General features: G+C 51.4%; 1 protein-coding gene across 1 annotated transcript; it reads right to left on the bottom strand.

Moving 5' to 3' along the window:
* Window positions 1–13,961: 13,961 nt before the first annotated feature.
* LOC118700972 (zinc finger protein 501-like) lies at window positions 13,962–16,689 on the bottom strand. Its single transcript, XM_036405564.2, has 2 exons — window positions 16,135–16,689; window positions 13,962–15,412 (listed from the first exon to the last, which is right to left on the bottom strand). Exons 1-2 carry the CDS (start codon window positions 16,229–16,231, stop codon window positions 14,070–14,072), a joined length of 1,440 nt encoding a protein of 479 aa, XP_036261457.1. The 5' UTR covers window positions 16,232–16,689; the 3' UTR covers window positions 13,962–14,069.
* Between the last annotated feature and the right edge of the window lie 8,985 nt (window positions 16,690–25,674).

The raw sequence follows: 25,674 nt of genomic DNA, 5'->3' as shown, positions 1-25,674 counted from the left end.
CAAAAGCCTCCATGCTAGGATAAGCAGATGTTGAAATAGCCGCGATCCCATGAGAAGTTTGAACAGGGGAAGAGAGAAGAGCAGTCCTGTGCTTCCAGGAGAAGAAGAAGATCTCTGTTCCCAGGGATGAAGATATATTTTAGAAATAGATAATGAGAACTTTTGCCTTTGAACTTGTCATCATTAAAACAATACCCCACAAGTCGCCATGGCCCATCAAGGAGCAGTGGGAAGGCTTGTGGCAATGGGAAGGATTTCACAATAGCAGGGTTCCCCAGGCAGCTGCTACTCGTGATGAAATTGAGAACCACGAGAGAACTGTTCTTTTCCTCTTGTGGAGAAGCCTCCATAACCTTAACAAGAGGGACTTCTGTCCCTCAGTGAACTGAAGAAAGACTTCTTTGGAAGTGGTGAACTGACTGGAAATCTTAGGCTTGGTTTCTTTACACTGTCAGTGGAAAAGAAAAGGTTGTGGGGGGAGGAGAAGTGTTCTGAGGGATTTGTTTTGATTCTTATGACTTTTTTTTCTTTTTAGTTACTTTTAATAACATTTTCTTTATACACTTTTAAAGTTTTGAGCCTGCTTTGCCTTTCTCCTAATCCCATCTCACAGCAGGAAGTGAGTGTACTGGTGATTGGCCGGCACTGAACCTGCCACATTCTTTGGTGTGTTGGCCGGGAAAATCTCAAAATTGGGAAACCTGAAATTGGCAAACCAAAACCACTACACCCACCCAATTCAAGAGAAGAATTGTGCACGCGTGAAGGACTAATAGCCTCATTTTAATACAAAGTGGGGATAGGAGGTACTGGGGTTGTGCATATGTATTATTTTGGGAAACAAATAGAAGGCAAAAATCCTTGTGTGGTGCAGTCACACATTTCGGGGACAACTTCCCCCTGTGCTGCCCACTGGTGTAATAAACATACAACTTTCTAACTTTAACTAGTTAGAGAGCCTTTGTCCATGATTTTCAGTTTTAATGATTCAGTAACAATGCCTATAGACCCAAAATTGACTACATTTGGGACTGCACAAAAGATTACGGTATTAAAGAAACAAAATATTAAGAAATACCCCTTGGAAGAAGCAAAAATGATTTATGAAAAAAAGGAAGCAAATAATGGAGGATAGAAAAAAAGAAATACTCCTCAAGCCAAATGATTTGTAAAAAGGGAAGAGGAGGGATTGTTATAAATGCATATATATGTTTGTTTTTTACAAATATTAAGATGAATGTTGTATGTACAATGTTAAAATAACTTTGCTTTTATTTCTGCTATTAACAAAACCTTAGACCTAGCAGTAGTGGTAGCTGATCTAGTTAGGAGTGAACTGTCTGTTTGGTCAGGATAACATCCAGTGAACATGTCATGGGCACCCTGCTATTGATATGCCAACTATCAGCATCTGCTGCCTGAAGAAAGTGTGGACCAAGGCCCAGAGTGGAAGTGATCAAGAGAGGGAACCAAAACCACAGCCCAGAAACACACATGCTCTAAAAAGGCAGACCCGAGGAGGAGCCATGCTAAACAGTTCCTGGAATATGTAAACTGGATGATGGATATGAATATGCAACAGGTTGATGTAATAGAAACAGTATAAAAAGGGCGTTTCCCAAACTAGCAGGCATGCTCTTGGATTAGTGCCAAGATGCACCCGGCCCATAATCTTTGCTTTATTGTCTCTGTTTCTTATTGTCCTTTATTAAACTTTTAGATTTTAACAGGAAAGTGAACCATGTTTTTCACAAGGGAATATGGAACCTTTACATATATCGGCCCCTGGTTGCCAACTGCTGGTCGTAGTGGGGCTTGTAAAACCGGTTATTTTCTCTTTTTTTATCTAGTACGTTTCACTATGGGGCTACACTCTTTGATGGCTTTTCTCACGATCTTTCCCCTCCTTCGCTTGCTCAAGGCTGCAATGAGTTCATCAATTTCATCTTCCTCGGAGCTGCTTGAGCAGGAGCTCTCCGATTCGGCTGACCCTGTTGTACCATATAATCTATTTTGCCTACCCCCGATCCCAGGAAGCCCCACGCAGGATTTGCTGCGTCTTTTAACCCGGGCTGCGCGTCCGCCTGCATCGGTGACGTCATCCCCCGAAGCCACGCCCCGGCGTTCAGGGTTGCCATGGAAACTGACAGGGCTGGGAGCTGAGAGACCCCTCCCCCCATGGGCGGGGCCCTCTCCGCCCTCCCGGTACGAGGCTCCGCCCCCGGCTCCTCCTCCTCCTCTCGGGGCGGTGCCGTGGGCTGTGCCCGCCATCCATCCCCTCCCCTCTCCAGGTGCGAGGCTCCGCCCCCGGCTCCTCCTCCTGGCCGGGGCCGGCGCCATCCCTGCCTGCCCAGGCTCGCCTTTCTCCTCCTTCCCTGCCCGGGGCCCCGGCTGAGCTGCGCCTCCCCCGCCCCCCGATCGTGCCGGCGGTGGCGGCGGGGGGGGCGCGCCTTGGCCCGGACCCGACCGACCCCACCCTCGGGACGGGAGCGACTCGATCTAAGCCTTCTTCCTCCTTCGTTTTACTTTGTTTGCCACTATTGGCTCTTTTCCCCTTTTCTCCCCTTTTCCCTTTCAGACTAAGGGATGCTCTTCCTTTTGCTTTGCTGCGGGGCTCCGCTGACACGCTGACACCAGAAAGAGCCTCGCATACTCCAGCTCACCTGAGCACCCCGAGTATTTATCCTCGTGTCTACAGGAAATCAAACTTGATATTAATCTCTTATTCCAACTACCAAACTCGGGCCTCGTCTGATTGTCCTCTAGTTCATACCGCGGCCAGATCTTTTCTGAGAGTCCAATAAGCTTGCATTTGGAAAACACGGCTCCCCCTGGTAAGGGCTCCCCAGTTTCTCAGTGCTAATCCCAGGGGACTGTTTCTCGGGATATTATCACTACAACACTCGCAGCAGAATATACACACGGAATTTTAACAGTTCTGAGTAGAAATTAAAAGACCCAACGAGCGAAAGAGCGAGATTCCAATCGCGGCGCTCCGGAGCGGCGCTGCGGGAACGATCCCCTGCGCCAGCACTGCCGGCCCCAGGCCAAGCCCAGCCCCGCAATCCAACCCCGCTGCTCACAGCGCCCGCCCTCCCCGAGCCCGGGGCGCAGCGAGCACCGCACCCGCTGCGCTCCCGAGCACAAAACGCCCCTTCCCACCGCCCCCACCCGATAAACGCAGCGCCCCTGCAGCCGCTCACGCCTCTCTCGCTCCTCCCGAGCTTCTCGGCCTCCCGCACCCTCGGCACCGCACCTGGGCCCCGCCAGTGCCGCGGGCTGGGGGCAGCAGCTGCACCTTCCTCTGCCTCTGCTCCAGCCTTGCCCGGGTGCCTCGGCTCCCTTCGTGCTCGCCACAAACTGATGCCTGCACAAGGCTGGCCTAGAACAGAGGCCAGACGCGGTTACACAGTAAAGCAGGCATTTGTTAAAAGGCCTCCATGGATACACCTTGGGCAGAACGAGAGCCCAGCCAGGGCTACGCCCAAGATGAACCAAAATGGCCACAAAATGGACGACCGGTCACGAGGTCTGGCACTTTTATAAGTTCTTCTCCATTTGCATATTGGAGTTAATTGTCCAATTATAGCTTTAGCTGATGAAGTCCCATCCTTCTTGTTTTTCTCTCTTCAGTCCACATTGTTTATGCTCTTGGGCCTGAGGTTTGGATTATTTGTCCTTGGGTTCCCAGCTAGAGCAGGAATTGTTTTGTCTCCCTGCTCTGTGAACAGAGCTCAGCATCCCTTAATATGAAGCTCAGACCCACAGAGTAAAGCAGCACAGAATCTGAAAAAGAGAAAAGCCAAAACATGAGGCATCAAATCCATGGGACCCCCCCACACTCACCACGACCCCCCCATAGCACTCCCCAGGCCCCCCCCATTGATTGAACCCCCCCAAAACATCCCCAGGCCCTCCCCCCTCGGCCCCCCTGAGCCCCTGGCCTGTGTTCTCACCTGGGAAACCCCAAACCTTTGGGAATTCTCAACTGGGAAGCCCCAAATCCCTGGAAACCTCACCCGGGACTCCCAAAACCTCCCCTGGGACCCCCCCCCCAAAACCCTTCCAGGATCCCCCAAAACCCCCCAGGAGCCTCCAAACTCCACCTGGGATCCCCCAAGACCCCCAAAACACTGGTGACAGTGGGACACAACTGGTGACACTGGGTTGGTGACACTGGACACACCTGGTGACATTGGGACAGGGACACTAGGACAGGATGGAGAGCACTGGGATGAGACTGGAGACACTGGGCTGAAACTGGTGGCACTGGGCTGGTGACATTGGTATGGGGACAATGGGGTGGTGGCACTGGGAGCACTGGGCTGCTGGCACTGGGTTTGAACTGGGGACACTGGGCTGGAACTGGGTTGGTGACACCGAGCGGTGGCACTTGGGTGGTGACAGTGGGACAGAACCGGTGGCACTGGAATTGAACTGGGGACACTGGGGTGGTGACAGTGGGGCAGCCCTGGGGACACTGGGCTGGTGGCACTGGGCTGGTGGCACTGGGATGGAACTGGGAACACCTGGACAGGGCTGGTGGCAGTGGCACAGGGACACTGGCATTGAACTGGTGCCACTGGACAGGTGGCAGTGCCATGTCCCTGGTGCCACCTGTGCGGTGTCCCCATGACCCTGCAGTGTCCCTGGACTTGGCCTGTGCTGCCCTGGGGGTGGCTGAGGATGGTGTCAGTCTCTGTCCAAAGCTTCTCTCATCTGCCTCACCATCGTCGTGAAAAGGACAGAAACTGGGACCACCGAAAAAAGACCCTGGCTGGAATCCTGGTCTTGCTCTGGAGAGTTGTTCACCAGGATCCTGAGGCCTGAGCAAAGCCCTTGGCTTGCCAAGCTGTTGTTTGCAGGTGTGTTTGTTTCCATGGAAGACTGAACCTAGTGAAAAGGAGAAGGGGGACACCTTGCCCTTTTCTTCCCTTGCACCCGCTTCACAACAATGGCCCTGGAATTTCCCCACCTCTCGGCCTGGCTGGACTTTTCTGGGGTTACTTTGGTGGTCCCCACAGAAGACCCCACATCTGCTTTACAACCACTGTGACAGACAGACTGAGATGTAAGGAGCCTCTCCCTCAAGGACTGAGACATGAGACCCCCATGTGGAGAAGCTCCCCCTCCTCCCAAGGGCTGGGACTGAAACCCCCAGCCCGGGCAGGTGTGTGGGGGAGGCGAGCTGACCAAAGCCAGATGTTTGCCTGCACGTGTGGCCATTGGACCAAGGAGACAATGGCTCTCACCCACTGCTGGGAACATGGACTGTTTGTACCCTTCTTCAATACCTTTTTTTGTCCCCCCAGAAATTACAATAGACTATTCTTTACTACTTTTGATTTGATTTCAAGACTCATCACCTTCCCCCATCAAAAAAGACTATAATGGGAGTTCGAATTGACCAGAATCTCTGAGATCTCCCCTGATGTGAGCAGGGGAACTCCATCGACTGAAGACTTTGAAGGATTTCATCTCTCTACGTCTGGTAGCTCTATACCTTCCTTTCTCTTCCTCCCTCTTTTTTCTTATTCTTCCCCTTTTCCCCAATGCATTTTGCTGTGGTCATTCAATAAAGGTGCATTTGGTTTTTGATTATTACTGCAAAATCCCCTGTGCCATGTCGGGTTTTTTTGCACTCTGGGACCAATTCACAAACCATCCCAAACCCCGTTCGTAAGAACAGATCATGACATTAAATTGGTGTCATGGACAGGATTGTGACAGACAAAGGGGTTTGCAGGGTTGTGTGCAGTCTCCCAGGTGAAAAGCAATCCCCGTACTCTGTTGAGGGCTCTGTCTCCAGAATTTCACCAAAGATCTCTCTGTGCAAAAGGGGGAACTGTTTCTGTTGTGTTTGTGTGCATCTGCACTGCCTGGGAAGGAAGGGGCAACTTGAAGAAATTAAGCAAGGGCCTCCCAGGCAGATCTGTCCCTTCACCTACCCAGGGAAGGGAGGGGAAACACAGCAAGAGCTGTGTGGTTGTGTAAATTAAATCAGCATTTCCCTGTCGTAGTTTTTGGCCCCTTCACAAAAAAACTGTTTTGTGCGTGTGTGTGTGTGTGTGTGTGTGTGTGTGTGTGTGTGTGTATCGGGACTGTCTGGGAAGGAAGAGACAACTTGAGGTAACTAAATAGAACCTTCCAGGCAGATTTAGTCTCTTCACCCAGCCAGGGAAGTGAAGGGGACACAGCAAAGGCTGTGAAATTGTGTAACTTAAGTTTGCATCTCCCTGTTGTGGTTTTGGTCCCTTCTCAAAATGACTCAAAACCTCAGTGCAAAAGGTGACGCTGAATTTTATGCTCTGCTTGCTAAATACAATGTCACACCTTCTCTAGGAGGAGAAGAATGGGCAAACTGCAATTGGTTTAATTTAGAAAATGTTATTTATAGAATATCTTCTTTGCAACATCAAACAAAAGTCAAACTGGGCAAAAATAAAACCCTTCTCTGCTCAGTTTTGGGAGCCTGCCTCAGAGCAGCCACAGAAACTCGCTTTAAGCGAAGAAGTGAGAAAAATGCTGTAATAGACTCCCTTCAAAACCCAGTTGAAGTTTTGCAAAAACAATTAGATGAAGAAAGAAATGAAAATAATTTATTATGAGCTGCCTTAAGAGAGGAGCATGGTAAAAGCTCACAGAACGCTGATTCCTCAAAAGAGGCAGAGGAGAAGGAAACTCCTCACATTAATCAAAATTACCCTCAAACAGAATTAGCTCTGATGAAAAATTGTGGGGAACACTGTTGTTACAATAGCACGAAATCTCTAATTAAAACAGAATGCAGCAATTTCAATAATGAGGATCTTGACCTGCACATAACCACCAAAGAAATCCCGTACACTGCTACTGAATTAACAAAACTTGCAAAGCAGTACGGGCTTCTCCCCCACAAATCTGAAACAGAACACATCTGCCAAGTGTCGCTCACCAGGGAGATCAGATTCTTTTGTCAGAACAAGAAGCCGGTGGGTGCTGGGGACATGAGGTGTTCTTAACAAGGGGAGACAGACGCACCCCATGGGCCCTGGCTCAGTGTGCAGCTCATTGGGCAGGGGGGCTTCACCCCTTGGAAAGGGGAGACCTTTTAACCAGAGCTGGTACCCCCGGCCAGCCCCTGGAAAACATTCACAGAGCTGCTTGCTTGCAAATGATGCATGAAAGAAAATCAACTACAAGCTATGAGTTACCAATGCAATCACCTGTAAAGCCTGAAACTATGACCCCTTTAATTCAAGGGCTTTCAGAAACACTTAAACCTACAGCAATTATCCTTCAATAAACCATAGTAGCTGCTTCTCCTGTAGAAACACCTAATAGATTCCTTAGTAACCAGAATGACCCATTTGTTCCCCTTTATGACTTGCTGAGCAAATGGGGTGAAATGGGATTGGACTCCTTCTCAGGAGGAAGCATTGCAATTGCTGATTTTTGAAGCAACAGCTCACCAAGCACTGCACCCTGTCCATCCCACAGATCCTTTCAGCTGCAATGGGGATTTGCCTCCTCAGGGCTGTCAGTACACATTTGGCAGCAGGGTCCTGAGAGTCCAACAAGGCCTGTTGGTTTCGATTCCTGTGGTTTCAAAGATGCTGAGAAAAGATACACTACCTGGGAAAAAGGATTGTTTGTGGTTAGCTCAGCTCTCATAGAAGTGGAAAAAACCTTAGCAATACAAGAAACTTGTATTTCTTGGATAGCAGCCAAGACAAACTTGCCTCTGTGATTAAAGCAACCCCTCCTTTCTCCTCTGCTTCTGCTCACAGAGAGGGAGAAGGCAGTGCTCAGGTTGAGGAACTGTTAACTTTATGGAGTATTTTCCAGCATGAGGGACAGAATTCTTTTCTTGTCTGTATTTACACCGAGTCCTATGCTGTGTTTATATTTGGGTTGGTCCAGGCGGATGCTTTTAAAAGAGCCACAGGAGATAATATTGTTAAAGCAATGCAGGGATGGTTTGGGATTTTCCTAAAACCACAGGAAATTCAATCTGATAATGTTTCTCACTTTACTGTCAAAAGTGTGCAGGATTGGGCAAAAGGTGAAGGGACTAAATGGACTTCTCACACCCCTTACTATAGATGGGGGGTAAATGGGAGTTCCAAAATCACTGCTTTTTGCCCGACTGCTCCAAGCATAATTCCTTCACTACAGGGACCAGAAGATTCCAAGAACCCAGCACATTACCCTGGACAACCTGTTTTAGTGGACCCCCCTACTGCAGGGGAAGTACCACTGGTGTTCAAAACCTCTCTGACAATTCCACTGTTCTAACTTTTTCTGCCTCTTCGTGGCAGAGTCTGTTGTGTTTACTTTCACAGAAGAACTCTGAGGGACATGAAGACCTGATAAACCACGATAACACTAGAGATGGACAACAGAAATGATGTTTTCCCTTGCCTTTACGGTAACAGCAGGTGATGATATTACACATGACATGTAAATTAATTGAACTTGAATAAATTGGCTGCCATATACAGAGATTTGACCAAATAACAACAACCACAGCAGTCATCCTTATTGGCATTGAGAATCAGTGCTTGCTATCAAACATATTACTAAATTGGGAGAAAGTAAATGTAAATGATCACAAATTGGTAATTGATGCACTCGGTGCTACACAAAACAATCTTTCTTTGGCTCTCAGCTGTATCCAGGCACAATTGTGGATGCAGTCAGTTGCTGCCTCAATTATAAGAGAAGGTGAAGAAGGCACTTTTCCCACTGAAATTCGGAAAATAATTTGGGACAGTGCCACTGACTTTGAAAGAGAATTCCAATCCTGGTGGAACCTGGTGAATTTTACCTATGAGCCCATTTCAAATACAGCCACAGCTTTTGTGTTAACCATACACAATGCCTCAGAGCATTTGATTTTCCCTGTTATAGCATTAGAACTGAATTACAGCAGAGCTGTTCTCTATCCCAAAGAGAATGGGCCCGTCAAATTGGTGAGAAATGGCAAACTGTTAATTTGGAATCTTGTATTGTCCGAGAACAACAAGGGCTCATCTGTGAAAGCAATGCAATCATAGCTCAAGACATTCGTTTAGACATAGAGCAAAATATCTGTCATTTTGAAATTTGTCCTAACAAGACTTCTGAAACAGTCCTTACATACATAGGCAATAGATGTGCATGCTTAGAACTGCTTGTCATTTTGTATTTGTAGAAAACGTGGTAGTAGATACTAAAAATCTTTCAAATTTCTGTGCTTGTAACTTTACCAAGATTGCAGGATGGGATTTCTCTTATGAAGCTCCAGTTACCTCTCACTACCCATTGCAATCCAACTACACACTGATTCACAAACTGATGCCTACGCCTATTGGGATGGATCTCACTTTGGTAAGACAACTGCTGCTCCATCGACACTTAGTTGAAATCCTTGAGAAGATTGAGAAAAACGCACAGAAAGCCCTGGTGACTGTTCATCACAATGTGAGACAGATACCCCGTGTCATGGAAAGGGTGGAGAAAGATGCCGAGCACAGGGGGTGGGATACTCTTTTAGGTGGTCTCCTACTGCCACGGGTGTCCTGAGCAGTCTGTGTCATCCCATTGTTATCCTTTTGATACCAATTCTGCTTGGTTTTATTTTATCAGCAGTCCCATTCGTTATGAATTGGAGCATGAAAGAGCTGACAAGATTGACGTCTATAGTTAATGCACACAACTTGGCTGATGTCCCATGCATGTGGACATCCCAAAGCCTTTGACACAAGGCAATTATGAATTAAGCATATGAGTTTTAGAGTAACCTGGATTTTAATTTATGATTTTGTAAAAATTATTTTCCAGTTTTAGTAAATTATTTTAGAAAATCATTTTTAAGTTAATGCTTGTATTATGATTAGTTTATTGCTTTTTGCTTTTAATTATTTGTGATTTGTTTTCACAATTTGAGAATTGTTATAAAAATAATACTATTTTAATTAATTAACCACCTGTAAATTGTTATGAAAATAATACTGTTATAATCAATATTAAATATGTTTGTTTATTGTTTCCCTTTTTCCCCTCCTTTTCCGATCCTTTCTTTTCCTCCTTTCTCTCTCTCTCTGTCATACTGTCTCTACATTTCCAAGTATACTACCAATGTACAGCAAATCATAAAGACCCATCAGCAACACTCCAGAGTTCTGCTGATGAAGATCCCTTCAAGACAATCGTGAGTCACGGGGTCGTGTGAGAGTCTGTCCGAATTTTCCCTCATCTGCCTCACGATCGTCACTGGGGACCACTGAAGAGAAGACCCCCCCTGTCTTAAATCTCTGGCTCCAAAGGAGAAAGTCATGTGCCTGAGACCTGAGAGCGTTGCCAAGCCATTGTTTTCACAGGTGTTGTTTGCTGTGTGCTGCACTGAGCCCAATGAGAAGAAGAAGGAAGCACCGTGCCCTTTTTGCAACAACAGCCTTGGGAGCTGTCCCACCTCTCGGCCTGGCTGGATTCTCCTGAGTTCTGGGTGGTCCCCCCACAGAAGACCCTCACCTGTTTTACAACCACCGTGACAGACAGACTGAGATGTAAGGAGCCTCTCCATCAAGGAGTGAGACACGAAACCCCCATGTGAAAAGGCCCCTCTGCTCCTTCCAAGGACTGGGACTGAAACCCCCAGCCCGGGACAGGTGTGTGGGGGAGGCAAGCTGACCAAAGCGAGATGTTTGCCTGCAGGTTGTGACCGCTGGACCAAGAACACAATGGCTCTCCTTTACTGCTGAGAACATGGACTACCTGTTACATCTATTCCTTATTGTATCTGTTTCCCCCCTCCCCAGCAATTTCCAATAGAGTTATCATAATAAAAACCTCTGAGTTAGCAAGAGACTTCGAGATCTCCCCAACGTTACAGGCGGATCCTCGACTGGACTGGACCAAAGGACTTCGTCTCTACGTTTGGTAGCTCTATCCCCCTCTTTCTCTCTCTCTCTCTTTTGTCTCTCTCTTCCTCTTTTTCTCTCCCTTAATCCCTCTATCGCCTTTTGCTGTGGTCATTCAATAAAGGTGCTTTTGTTTCGATTATCATTGCAAACCCCCTTGTACCGTGTCGGTTCTTTTTGCACCCTGAGATCAAATCCACGAACCATCACAAAACCCGTCCGTGAGGACGGATCGTGACACCCCCCGAGGACCCCTCCCTAAATTCCCCCCCAAAGCCCCCCCAGCACCCCCAGACCCCGCTAAAACCCCCTCAAGTTCCCCCCAGACCCTCCCCAAATGCCCCCTAAACGTCCTCAAGACCCCTCCCCAAATTCCCCTTACGACCCCTCCAGGACCCCTCACCTGTTCCTGCGCCTCCTCAGCAGCTCCCGGAGCACCCCGTCCTCTCCCAGCGCCTCCCCCGCTCTCTCCAGCGCCTCCCGCAGGACCCGCCCGAGCCCGGGGCGGCTCCCGGGGGTCCCTGAGGGGGTCCCGGGGGGCGGCGGGGGGGTGGAGGGGGCGCCCGCTCCATGCCCGGGCCCGGGGTCAGGGGGCGCCACTTCAGGCTCGGCTCTGATTGGCTGGAACGGGCGTGGGGAGGGCGGGAGTTGCTGAGAGGAGACGCCTGGTGATTGGTTGTTTTCGTAGAGGGCGTGGTGATTTACAGGAGAGGGGCGGGGCAGGCGGCCTTTGGCGAGGGGAGACGCACGGTGATTGGTTGGTTGAGCTCGAAAGAGGCGGGAGGAGCTGAGGGGAGACCTGCGGTGATTGGTTGGTTCGGCATGTGAGAGGCGGCTGTGTCTGAGGGGAGGCGTGCAGTGATTGGTTGGATCGGCGCACGGGGAGGCCGGTGTTCCTGAGAGGAGACTCGCGGTGATTGGTTGGTTTGGGGCGGGGTGCGCCGTGATTCGCTAATTTGGGAGATGAAGTGCGGTGATTGGATGGTTGGGGGCGGGGTGCGCCGCTATTGGCTGCGAAAAGTCCGGGATTTTTAAGGGAACATTTCCAGTTTTTTGGAGAAAATCTCTCAGATTTTTATTGAAAAATTCCCATATTTTTGCAGGAGAAATATTCCCGGATTTTTTGACCCCACATGACCCCAAATAACCCAAAAAACCACAAAGCACTCGAAATAAACTCCAAATAACCCCCAAAAAAACCAAACAATATCCACAAGTCCCCTAAATAAGCCCGAACAAATCCAAATAACACCAAAAAAACCACCCAAATAAAACCCATAAAACCCCAAATGATTTCAATTACACCTAAAAAAATGCCATATACACCAAGATAAACCCAATGAACCTCAAATAATTCCGAATAATAATAACCCAAAAAATCCCAAACAAACCCAAATACTTCAAAATAACCCCAAATAAACAGAAATGACCCAAGTAAAACCCAAGATAAACCCCAAATAGTCCATAAATAACCCCAAATAAACCCCAAACAAACCCTAAATAAACCCAAATAAACCCCAAGTAACCCCAGTTCCTCCCGTCCCCACCCCAAAACAGATCCCGACCAATCAGAACGCGCGGCACTGATGACGATCCACTCACTGGACAGAAACTCAAGAGCACTGGCCCCGCTCAGCGATTTTCAGCCAATCAGCGCCCGGCCCGACTCTGACTCATCAGTTGCCAGGCACAGACCAAGGCCTCTCACTGCGGTAAACACTCACAGACCGTGCGGGGTAATTTCCAGCCAATCAGAGCGTGTCTCGCTGATGACTCATCAGTAGCGAGGAGAGAAATTTGGGGAGGGGGGGAAGGTGACCCTGGGTATGGGCTGGGGACCCCAAATTAATGCAAAACGGGGTCGCGACCCCAAAACGGAGCAGGAGGGGCCTGGAGCCCCCAAAACCAAACACGGGGGAGGGGACTGGGGGAATGATCTGAAAGGGGGGGGAGGGAGGGTGGAGAAAAGACAAGGGTGGGACCCCAGAATTGAGCTGGGAGGGAATGGGACCCCCAAATCGCGGTGGGAGGGGGGTGGGACCTCCAAAAGCGATGAAGGTAATTTTGTTCCTGGAATATGTAAATGAGTTTATGGATATGCATGAGGGTCTATGAATATGCAACAGGCTGACGTCACGGGAGACCAGGACCATCGAGCAAAGATTGTTATGGCCACCAAGATGCCCCAGTTATTTTTGGGGACACCGCTTAATTAATCTGGTTTTAATTACATGAGCCTGTTGCATATTCATAGACCCTCATGCATATCCAAAAACTAATTTACGTATTTCAGGAACTATTTTACATGGTCCATCCTTGGGGGTGTCTCCCCATTTCAGGAGCCTCCACTGAAATGGAAAATGTAAACCCGCTCCCTTTGAAAAAAAAAATTATTATTATTATTATTATTATTATTATTATTATTATTATTATCATTATTATTATTAATAATAATAATAATAATAATAATAATAATAATAATAATAATAATAATAATAATAATAATAATAAACAACTATAAAAATTAGAATTAATTTTGAAATTAAGGGGCTCTCAGGCAAAGATATGGGAGTAGAAATACAGTTCTTTATTAGGAAAAATTGAAAATACAAATGCAGTAGTACAAACAAAAAAAATGAGTGACAGAGTCAGAATCCTCTGGGAATCCAGTGGACAATGAGGCGGATCCTTTGGGAATCCAGTGGGACAAGGGATGATCCTTTGGGAATCCATTTCTTACCCCCCAAAGACAGGAAAAAAGCAGGGGGGTGGAGTTTTTATAGAGTGTCCCAACGGCGGAGTTGGGGTTTGGGTCAGGAGAGGAGCTCTTAGCAACACAAGAAGGGTGAGATCAAATTCCTTCCTCTTAGCAACAGCAGCACTCCACACAGAACCTGTCCCCAAATCCTGAATTCCCTCTAAAACAACTAAGAAATTATGGAACTGCAGATATATTCAATCAATTTCCTTCATTTAACCTAGTCTGGGGTGTTTTTAAAGAATGAAGGTGAAGCAGAGGAAAATTAAGGCCAAACCAAAAGGAGAAGCAGCCAGGAGTGTTCCCAACATGGATCACAGGGAATGTGAGTGACCAGAGCTGTGCCCAAAGTGCCTCCTCCAGTGGGGGATGGAGCTGGAGCAGCGCACGAAGCTCTGCCCGCACTCGGGGCACTCGCAGGGCTTCCCTTACCGGTGCCTCCGTTGGTGTTGGGTCAAGATAGAGCTCCTGGAGAAGCTCTTCCCACACTGGGGACACTCGTAGGGCCTCTCCCCTGTGTGGATGCGCCGGTGCCTGGCGAGGGTGGAGTTGCATGTGAATCCCTTCCCGCAGTCAGGGCACTGGAAGGGCCTCTCCTCTCTGTGAATCCGATAGTGCCGGAGGAGATAGGAGCTGGTCTGAAACCTCTTCCTGCATTTATCACACTCGTAGGGCCGTTCCCCAGTGTGGATGCGCTGATGAGTGATGAGGTTGGAGTTCTGCCTGAATCCCTTCCCACACTCAGGGCATTGGAAGGGCCTCTCCTCTCTGTGAATCCAATAGTGCTGGAGGAGATGGGAGCTGGTCAGAAACCTCTTCCCACACTTGGAACACTCATAGGGCCTCTCCCCAGTGTGGATCCTCTGGTGCTTGATCAGGCTGGAGCTGTGGCTGAAGCACATCCCACACTCGGAACACTTGTACGGCCTTTCTCCAGTGTGGATCCTCTGGTGGCTGATCAGGTCGGAGCTGCACCTATAGCTCTTCCCACACTCCCCACACTTGTAGGGCCTCTCCCCAGTGTGGGTCCTCTGGTGCTTCCTCAGGCTGGAGCTGTGGCTGAAGCTCTTCCCACATGCCCCACACTCGTAGGGCCTCTCCCCAGTGTGGGTCCTCTGGTGGCTGATCAGGCTGGAGCTCTCTCTGAAGCTCTTCCCGCACTCCCCACACTCGTAGGGCTTCTCCCCAGTGTGGGTCCTCTGGTGCTTCCTCAGGTTGGAGCTCTCTCTGAAGCTCTTCCCACACTCCCCACACTCATAGGGCTTCTCCCCAGTGTGGGTCCTCTGGTGCTTCCTCAGGCTGGAGCTCTCTCTGAAGCTCTTCCCACACTCCCCACACTCATAGGGCTTCTCCCCAGTGTGGGTCCTCTGGTGCCTGATCAGGCTGGAGCTCTCTCTGAAGCTCCTCCCACACTCCCCACACTCGTGGGGCCGTTCCCCAGTGTGGGTTCTCTGGTGCACAATCAGGTCGCAGTTCCACCTGAAGCTCTTCCCACACTCCACGCACGTGTGGGGCTTCTCCCCATCATGGAGCTGCTCATGAAGCACCAGCTCCGAGCTCTGGCTCCATCTCCGGCCGCCTTCCCGGCCCAGGCTGGCTCTTTCCCCCTCACATCCCCGCCATCTGCGTTTGCAGCCCCTCCTCGTGCAGCAGCTCCGGGGCTTTTCCTCCCCGTTGGCTTCCTGCGCCCTGGAGCCGCTCAAAACGGCCTCTGCCACCAGGTTCTGCCGCGGGCATTTGTCCTCCCTGCTCTCCATGCTCAGCTCCTGCTCTGGGGGAGGAAGGACAAGGACAGCATGGGATTTGCCTCCGTGCCACAGGCAAGGGCAAGGAGATCCCCCCAGGGCTGAGCTGCAACCGGGGGCCGTGCTGGGCTGGGAGATGGAGCAGCACAGAGGGGAAAGGGGCACTCATCACCAGCTCGGGGCAGTGCACAAATCACAAACAGGACTGGACTGCTAGGAACGTGTCCTGAGCTGTTTTATTTCCCAGCATCTGTCTCATTACTTGGTTATGACAATGGGAAGATGCCAGTAGCTCACATCACAGGTAGCAGACAAAGAACTTCATGTTCAAACTTACTTTAAAAGGTTTTTGACCAATCACGCAAAGCAAAGGCATACTGACAGTAGTTCTATCCAAGCACTATAAGCACACTGACGGTTAAAACAATGCTCCCTTATTTCAAATACAATACCTGCTTGTAAGCCTTAAAACACAATGCACAGAGCTCCATTATTAAGCTTGGAACTTCCTAATATCCTGCTAGAAATACTTTTCTGCAGGTTAGGGAGTTATTCTAGATAAGTGTTAATGCACAGACCATTGTTCTATTTCTCCCTACTTTATAATTCTTATAGAATTTTTCTACTCACCAATCTTATGGCTGCTGCAAAGCTCTAATCAGTTCTACTGTCTCTGAGGCTTGTCTTTTGCAGCTTTCCCAAAACCCTCTGATTTTAAGCATTCCAGAGACACTGACTTCCTCCTCACCTGCCTCAGTGTCCCAGGGCATCTTCCTCTTCCTCGCAGCCTCCCAGGAGCTGGATATGGGAAATCCTGGTTTGGGGAAAACAAGGGATGAGCACATTGAGTTTGAAGGTCCCTCTGCCCGACTCCATCTCTACAAGTCACCGGCCATCTGGGCTCCAGAAAAACCTCCCAAACACCAAGATTCAGCCCTGAAAAAGCCTCCCAGGAGCTCCCTGTCCCTGGTCCCTCCCCTCAGGTGTTCGGGGGCTCCCCCCTGTCCCAGCTGCTGGGGGTCACGCTTGGATTGGGGGTCCCCCTTCTCCTCGGTGCCCGCCCTGCCCAGGCTGCTGGCAGTCCCAGCAATGCCAAAAGCTCCCCCCGCTTCGCTCTCTCCATTTCGGGATGCCGGGGCTGTTTGGGCTCCCGGGCTCCCTTCTCCCCTCATTCTCTGCTCTGGGCTGCAGCGGCTCCAAGGAGTCCCCCCTGCCCTCTCCAGGCTCTTGAGGCTCCCGCCAATGGCGGCGCTCCCCCCTCTCTGCGCTCCCCACTTTGGGCTCCTGGGGCACACAGGGCTCTGCTCCTCCAGGCTGCCTCTGCCAGCAGCCACCACCGCCACCCCCTGATGTCCCGCCAAGGGGCCTTTTCCGCTCAGCCTTGGACTTCTTCATTCTCCAAACATCCCCCCAAAACCCCAACCCAGGAACCCCCCGGGATATCCAGGCCGAGCTCCCCCTCCCCGCTCACCGGAGCCATGGGGGGGCGATGATCCCACAGGTGGGGGCTGTGAATTCAGGCAGGGATCGAGCGCGGCTCCTTCAGTTCAGCCTGGATCCGCCTTTGTCCCTCCTCTTCCTCTTCCTCCTGCTCCTCCCCTTCCATTCCCCCTCCCTCCTCCTCCTCTCTGTCCTTCTCCTCTTCCATCCCTGCCCTTCCCTGCCTCCTCCTCCTCCCCCAGCAGCAGCCACACCCTCGGTGCCCCGTTCCCGCAGCCCTCGCAGCCCGCGGCAGGAGCAGCGATGGAGCCGGGACAGGTCGGGATGGGCAGCGCGGGGCTCTCGGCTGCTCCCAGCCACTGCGGGCGGGGGGAACCCGGCCCGGGCCAAAGGAGAGGCAAACTGGGCAAACTGGGGGTACATCACAAAGCTAAGGATGCAGCAGAAAATGGAGCTGAAAGAGTTATGTTAATATTAATTCCAAACGAGGAAAAACTGGAAATTCCAAAGGTTAAGGAAGACGAGAAAAAAGAATTAAACAAGACTGGAAGTGAACAAGATAAATCAAGGAAATGGAAACTTCTTGATGGAAGACAATTACTTAATAAAATGTGCTTACTAGGAAAATATTAGAAGACAAGCATCAGAAAACCCACTGGGGTACTCAAGCTTTGTGTGATCATTTTTTAAGGAACTATGGGTGCACTGGGATTTCTGGAGTAGCAAAGCAGGTTATTGAAAGATGCTTAAATTGCCAAAGGATAAATAAAAAGGTGATAAGAAAAACAACATTAGGAGGTTGTGAGTTAGCTCACTGACCATTTGAAAGAATCCAAGCAGAAGTTTAGATTTGTTAGGTTCTGGATTTATTTGTAAAAACACCCGTTTAATCTAGAAGAAAGAGAATATGCCATAGGTTAGACAGGAGATTTTAGGAGAATAAAAATCTTTAAAGTATCAGAAACACCTGAGAAAAAACAGGAAAAGAAAAAGGGGAAATGAAAGGGAGGGGAACAAGAGGAAAAATCAGAAAGAGAGTGGGATCCTTTGAAGGTCTTGCCCCCTCCGTTCGCGGCCGAGGCGCCTGTCCCGGGTCCCGGCTCGCTGCCCGCCTCAGCTCCGCCTGCCCCGGTTTCCATCCCAGGTGCGGGCTCACTGCCCAGGGCAGCTCCACCTGCCCCGGCGCTGGCGGTGAATTTGTGTGCCCTGCTCCCACTGCCCGGCCCGCGGCCGCTCTGCCGGCCATGCTGGGGAAGATGGGGGTTGCTCTGTCCTGCCGCGTGGGCCGAGGTCACCGCGCCGACCGCACCGAGGGCGGGTCCCAGCCATCCCATCCCCGGCTGCCCTGCCCGGGCCAGCTGCGCTGGGCACCGCCGCTGCTGCCGGGGTCTCCCACCTGCCTTTTCTCTGCCGGGAGCTGCCGGATCAGCCGCCATAAGCCATGTGGGGGCTGCCCACGCTCCGGCTCGGTCTCCACGGGAAGATCCCCCTCTGGCGATTCCGGCAGCAGACCCTGCCCACACTCCCACCGAGCCTCGGCGGGATATCCTCCCCTGACCCCGTCCTGCTATGAGTTACGTCCCCTTGGTAACCACAGCTCCGGCTGTTCAGGGAAACTCTCTCTCTCTATAGGAAGCACCTTATTGAAACACTAGGAGCTCAGCTAAAAGACAGTCCTCTCCAAATTCTTTCCCAAAACACGGGAGAAAGGCTACAGAAGGTAAAAAAGTGAAAGAGTTAGATGAAGGGATTGCTCTATTTCCGTTAAGAGAGGTTCCCATGGCAGGGATGCGCTGCCCTGCCCCGCGGGAGCCACCAGCGCCCCCGCCGGCCGTGCCCGGAACTGCACCCAAGGGGAAAGCGCCGCAGCCGAAAGGCCGGGACTGGCTCCGGGCTCTGTTTGTTGTCACTGCCGGAGCTGGTGTTCTTTGTTTGCTTTATTATACACACTAGAAAAGAACTGGTATTCCTATTCCCATAGCTTTGCCTGAGAGCCCCTTGATTTCACTAGTCTAAAAATTAAGAGGGAGGGGCTTTGCATTCTCCATTCCAAGAGAGGCTTTTTCTGCCTTCCCAAGCAGACACCTGTCTTGTAAAGCAAGACAAGCACCCACAGGCACTGAGGGGGGCTGCAGGAGGGGCAGACGAAGGCCCTGCAGCACTTGGGCACAAAGGCCCAGCAGGTGAATGCAAGAAGGGAGCAGCAAAAGGCCAAGCTGAAGGCAAAGGCCAGGGCAGAGTTCCTACAGCCCCTGAGGCCCAAGGGGGCCCCAGCACCCAGGGCACAGGCTCGGCCACAAGCACCCGGCAGAGGCATTGCCCTCCTCGGCAGGGGACAGCCCACCCAAACAGCCCCTGGCAAGGAATCAGGGCTCCAGCTGCAGGGCACAAGGACACTGCAAGCAGAGACAGCAGCACCCTCAGGACCAGCAAGTCCACCCCTTGATGGACATGGATTGGCAGGGCTGTCACAGCTCCCATCACACCAGGGACCCTCCACACTGGAGCCCTTGAGAACATTCAGGTGGGTCTGCATTGAGAGGAGGCCTCTCCTGATGGACACAGGGGCCTCTCAATGCACTCTGAAGCTTAGACCTAAGGGGGAAAAATGCAAAAAATTTGTTTGCTTAGTGAGGGGATAAGTGGGAAAGATGCATGGTTTTATTCAACCACTATTAGTAGATCTGGGAGATGGATTGGATTTTTTATTTGCTCCTAATTGTTATCATGATTTACTGGGAAGGAATTTGAGGGCTAAACATGGAACACAAATTAATATTATAAAAGGTGATACAGAGGCCAGTTCTGTTGTACCTCTGTGTCAAATGTCTGGCCAGGCCTATGCTGAACTGAACCCAGAAGTGTGGGCAGCCACAGGAAAATAGGGAAAATTAGATATGGAGCCTCTACAAATTACTTCAAAGCAACCAGGACAAGCAATACCCTGTTCCAGGGGAGAGAAGGAAGGGCTCACAGCCTGGTATTGAGTCCCTGTAGAAGGCAGGGCTTTTGGAGGCAGGGGTGTCTCCCTGTAACACTCCTATCCTGCCAGTCAACAAACTGGATGTATGGACAGGAGGAGGAAACACAGAATTTTCAAGTGTTAAAATGAAGATTAACTGAGGCGGCTTCCCTGGCCCTTCCAGACAGGGTAAAAGAATTTGAATTATAGGTGGATGTTAAACAGGGTCTTGCCAAAGGAATTCTTGTGCTAAAATGTTTAACCCAGTGGCCAGAGAGCAGCCTCATTGTCTGCAGAATTCTGCAGCCACAGCTTTCATGGGAGCTGAGGCTGAAAACTGATGACAACAGGAGGATCTCCTAGAGTTCAAGTCTGGCAGCAAGTTAAAGCTTTGACAACCAAAAAAGCCTCTAAATGGATGAGCAGGGCTCGGTTATTACAGTATGAAACTTGTTCAATGGCACAGGAGGATTTAGAACTGAGGACAGGGCAAGGGTTTAACCCAGCCTCCTGTTTGAACAGCCTGGAGAGGGGCTGGCAAGGAACCCAGGACTGCACTCAAGGGACAGAGCTCCCGACCCAGGCTGGGAGAGATTGATGGGACATTCCCTGGCCTGAGGGACAAAATGTGTTTGTGGATGGCTCTGCAAGGGCAGCAGAAGGGAAAAGAGCTACAAGACAGGCTGTTATTAAGGAAGGGGAATCAGACAAAGCGCAGGTCACCGCCCCATGCTCAGCTCAACCCGCGGAGCTGTGGGTGGTTGTAAGAGCCTGGCACTGAAATGCCCTGAGCAGGAAGGCTTCAATATCTTCTGCTGACACCATGGCACCTAACAGGGGGGCAAAAGCAATTCTGACTGCTTCAGCAAGCACTGGATCAGAGATCAAGGTATATTCTCCCACAGGAAGCTGGGCTGGCACAGAGCCTGCCCTGGGACTTTGCTGTTGCCAACACCCAGCCAGGACATCGGCTCCTGCCTAAGGAGTGCAAAGCAGCACCACTGGTGGCCAAGGGGCCCATGCCAAGTGTCCCTGAGGCCAGAAACAGCCGCCAGCACAGCTGAACACGGGGGGACCCCTCAGCCTGGCCTCAGGGGCTCTGAAGCCCCGGAGATTTGCACTTCCCGCCTGCAGCAGGACCATGGGAGCCCCCACTGAGCCTGCCCTGAAGGCAACGCAGCAGCAGCCAGGGCTCCACAGCGGGCCAAGCCCCTGGGCCTGCCCACAGATCTTCTGCTCAAACCCTCGGAAATCCTGGCCACCCTCCTCTGGCACCTCCAGCCACTGGGGCCAAGCCTGGCTGCCACTGCTGCAGCTTCAGCGCTGGCTGGGCCTGCACTGCCACAGCTGCTGGGGAGCACCACGGCACAATTCCACTCTGGGGCTCACTCACACCCACACTCTGGGCTGACTGGGACCGCATTGCTGCAAAATGTACCCATTTTGGTTCTCTTAAATCTTCTTTCTCTGCTCAGGCTTGGTTTGTCTTTGCCATGGGGAAAGGAATTTTAAAGGTTTTATTTAAGGGCTGTTACACCACTCAATGGAGATGAGTTCAACATCTCAACAGACTGGGAATAGCCCAAAAGACACCCACAGAGATAACGACCAGCAACAAAACATCAACGCCCAGCAGCAAACAGCAACCAACAGCTACCCCAGACACTGCCCCCGGCACAGCTGGAGACACCTGGTCTGGAAAAGGCTGAGAAGGAAATCCAGGAGTGTGGACCGAATTCACAGCAGAGGGGAAGAAATCCGGGTCCAACAGGAAACCAAATACTAAAAACCTACACAACTTGGAAGCAATGAACATTAAAGCTGGAGATTTAGATTGGTTCAGACTACATAAAGTTTAGGAAAAATCCAGTAAAACTCACATGCCATGGAATGATTTTCTCTGCACAGCCAGGGTATTTGTGAAAGAAATTATTTCTGTTGCACATCCTGGCCAGAACCAAGCAATGCCTTGACTCTCTAACACTAAAGAGATTCTTGGAGAGTTTTTGTTTTCCCTGCAGTTTCAGTGACAAAATTACAATATGAGAAAAAATTTTCATAAAACTCCCACTTTTATATTTTCAGGTAGGTTTGGGACAGAAGTGTGAGAATCAAGTATTACTCTGGGTTTTTCCATGTTCGCCTTTATGTTGCATTTTGCAAAATTGAAGAGCTTTAACTGTAACACTTTTAACTCGTAAATAGTTGATACTTTTGCAAAAAAAACAGATTCTGGGGGGGGGCACATGTGACTCACGAGGTGGCTGCCCTGGAAGAGAAGCTTCATTGCAGGCCTGCAGAGGAGCTTTCGAAATGCAAATGAACACTGCTGGGCAAAGCCTGGACAATGTACCTGGGTCTCTTGCCTGGGGCAGGAATTGGGCTGATTCCCTCTGCCCCTCACCCCAAGCTCTGCCTGCTTGCCCTGATGGAATTTGCACAGCTCAAGGCAAAGCCCAGGGTGAGGATATCTGACCCTGCAACAGAAACGGGTGAAGCTGCAAAGGGAAACAGCAAATGGAGAATGTTGGGAAATCTTCACTATAAATAAATGGGGGGGAATCATCCCTGTGCCCACTCCAACATGTGCTGTCACTGTCTGCGTTATATAGGGTGTATTAGAGCACTAGAGATTTTTTGCTACCAAGAGTTCAGAGAAATCAGTTGGGAATCTAAGTATTTGATGATTTAATTAAAGAAAAGCAGTCAATTGATGCAGCCCTGGCTGGAGAGAGCGGACAAAAATGGGGAAAAGATGAACGGCCAGCAGAACAAATCCTACAACACCGTGCACCAGCCCCTGGGAACCCAAACCAATTCATATCAGGAGCCACAGAACCCGTTTCTCATTTCAATGGCATCATTAGATTACAAGCTGCCCTTGGAATAACCAACCAGACAGCTCCAGCTCCTGACCTTCCTGCTGAGCAATCCACTGAAATGAGGAACACAACATTTCACCATGGGATGGGATCAGATCATCTGTTAGTAGAAAAAAGAGGAGTTTGTGGAAAATTAAATTACTCCAACTGCTGTTGGCAAATAGATGACAAAGGAAAAGTGGTGAAAAAAAAAAAAAAAAAACCAACGGAAACAAAAAAGCAGCTCATGTATTGGTCCGAACGTGAAAAGGATGGGAGTGCGACACGGTTTTGTGGCTCCCTGGCAGTCCATGGGTTAAACGAATGCTGTTTCTCCTCTGATGTGCTACAGCAACTCTCACCTTTTTACCGTGCTCCACACCTTGAGAGTGCAGCTCATTCAGCAGCTGATCGAGGGGCCAGGGACTTGTAGATCAGGAAGTAACGGGCGAAACCACCAGCTTCAATAATTGTTACTAATTAACATGGACTGCTGCTCACAAAAAGTCCCGCTAATTTCCTGAACTTCCAGAAGAACAAAGACTTAACAGAGCCGTGAATATCGGCTCTTCTACAAAAGTGGGGGTGCACATTAACGAGGACATGCAGTTGGCGGATCGGGAAGTCTGAACCTTCCAAGTACCTCAGCCAGTGGGCAAAAGGAGAGGGAGATGAGGCCGGGAAAATGAGGATAAAAAGGAGGCTGCGAACTACAACAATGGCAGCGAGCGCACGGCAAATGCCCCACGGCCTCTCCCTCTGCTCAGCAATAAAGTCACTTGTACAGGACTCCTCTGTCTCCTCTGGGCACAGAAACCTCCGGCCACGTCAATTTCCCCGCACAGCCCCGGGCACGGGGCAGCCGCCTCTGTCCCAGCCACAGCAACCGGGCCGAGCCAGCGCTGCTCCGGCAGCGGCTCCTGCCGAGGCAGCGGCCGCAAGGAGACCGCGGGCAGCCGCTCCCGCAGCGCCCTCACGCCAGCGGCAACACGCGCCGGACACGGCACAACGAACCCGCCTGAGCCCCCTGCCGCCCCCGAGGCCCGCAGCGAGCCCCGAGCCCCCGCACAACCCAGCGCGGCTCCCACCTGCGCTGCGGCCGCCTCCCAGCTCCGCCACCGCCTCACCGCGCTCCGGCCGCTGCCGCCGCTCCCGGGCCCGCACAGACGCTCCGCCAGTGGCACCGCTGCCGAGCCACGGCCGCCCTCAGGCCGCCACCGGGGCTCTGCTCCGCCCAGCTCCCACCAATCAGCGCGCCAGAACCACGACTGACGGCACCGTCAGCCAATCGCAGCCAGGGGCGGGCTCTGCACACGGCACAGCCTCGCCCCGGGCTCTCAGGGCTCCCCGGGCTGCGTGAGGGCAGAGCCGGAGATGAGGAACAGCCCTGGAACGGGCCCGGGCCCGAGGGGATTGAGCTGAAAACACAAACAAACTGCTCCGCACCTCCCGCCACGGCTTTCCCGGCACTGCGGCTTCGGTGGCTCCGGCTCAGCGGGAAGCCCTGGAGCCTCACTTCTCCTATCCCCTAATTAGGAGCTTCAGTGCATCGCTTTGATTTCCCCAAAAATTGGAAAACTGCCCAAATTCCTGTGGATGAGTGGGGGAGGGTAGGGATTTATGGCAGAAAACCCCAAAACCTCAGAGCAGGATAATGAGAAGTAAGTGAAGAGCCTTAAATCCAGCCTTCCCCCACGCCTCCCTCCTTCCAGCTGCACCTCCTACCCCGGCAGGGCCGGAGACAGGGAATGGGGCCGTGCTCACTTCATGCCCCGGGGCTTCTCCCTCTGCTCGGGGACAGGAGTCGTTCCCCTGCTGCACCCTGGGCTCTCTCCCACCGGAGACTTCTCCAGGAACTTCTCCAAGCTGAGTCCATCCCACGGGGCACAGCCCCCCTCCAAGTGCTGCAGCGTGGGTCACTGTGCCCCGGGGTCAGTCCTGCCAGGACAGGCTGCTCCAGCGGGGCCCCTCTGGCCACGGGGGCACAGCCTCCTCTGAGGCATCCCCGTGCTCCAGCGTGGCTGCTCCGGGGGCTGCAGGGGGATCTCTGCATCCCCATGGATCTGCAGGGGGATCTCTGCATCCCCATGGATCTGCAGGGGGATCTCGGCAATTCCCATGGATCTCGGCATCTGGTACCGCCGTCTTTGGATGCGCCAGGAACAGGCTGAGCACTGCCTGAAGCTCTTCTCACATTCCCAACACCCTTACCGGCACAGGGAGGGTTTTACCTCCTCACAGCTCCCCAGGCTGGGTTTGCAGCCCCTCCTCGTGTGGGATCTTTGAGGCTTTTCCTCCCCATTGGATTCCTGCGCCGTGGAGCCATTCCAAATAGCCTCTTCCACGAGGTTCTGTGGCAGGGATTTGTTCTCCCTGGTCTCTGTCCGCAGCTCAATGCCTGGGGGAGGAAGGACAAGGAGAGGAAGAGACAGGGAGAAGGGAAACGGAAAAGGCAGGAGGAGAGGGAGCCTTCCAGGCTGACTCTGCAGGTGCCGAGGCTGCTCTGGGCTCTGCCAGGGCTCTGCTGGGGCTCAGCTCTGGGCCAGGCTGGGCCCGCTCTCCCCTCACATTGCTCCGGGCAGCTGAGTCACAGCGGGAGAGGGAAGGGACACATCAGGGGAGTTGAGGTTTGAGAGAGTTTGTATTCCAAAAACTGCCATAACAAACAGGCTGTCCTAACTACCATAACTAACTAGCAGTGCTAACTCCCATAACTAACTACCAGTGCTAACTACCATAACTAACTAGTTGGCCTAACTACTGTAACTGAAAGCTGTCCTTTGATGAGGGAGGGGTCGATGCCCGTGGATCCCGCCGTGCCCCGGTGCGGGAAGAGCTCCGTGCCCCGCTCCAGGTCCAGCCCCCGTTGGAGGATCCACGCTGGATAATCCCGGGTGACCCCCAGGGTCAGAGCCCCCGCGTTGGGAACACACCTGGCTGGGGGCTCCACATCTTCCTGGCTCCCCGCGTGGACACCTCGGTGAAGGCCGGAGGATCTCCGTTGCTTCTCTGGTTTCTGCTCCTC

The sequence above is a fragment of the Molothrus ater genome, chromosome 33, assembly GCF_012460135.2.
Source record: "Molothrus ater isolate BHLD 08-10-18 breed brown headed cowbird chromosome 33, BPBGC_Mater_1.1, whole genome shotgun sequence".
NCBI classification, from domain to species: Eukaryota; Metazoa; Chordata; class Aves; order Passeriformes; family Icteridae; genus Molothrus; species Molothrus ater.
Note: the sequence above shows the minus strand (reverse complement) of the source record. Positions and strands in the feature narration are given on the sequence as shown.

What these genes read in the sequence shown, in the direction of transcription:
- LOC118700972 (XM_036405564.2), bottom strand. Translation starts at nt 16,231, where the DNA reads ATGTGCTCATCCCTTGTTTTCCCCAAACCAGGATTTCCCATATCCAGC. An exon ending in GCCCTGGGACACTGAGGCAG is followed by an intron (nt 15,413 to 16,134) that starts GTGAGGAGGAAG and finishes TTCCTCCCCCAG; the next exon opens with AGCAGGAGCTGAGCATGGAG.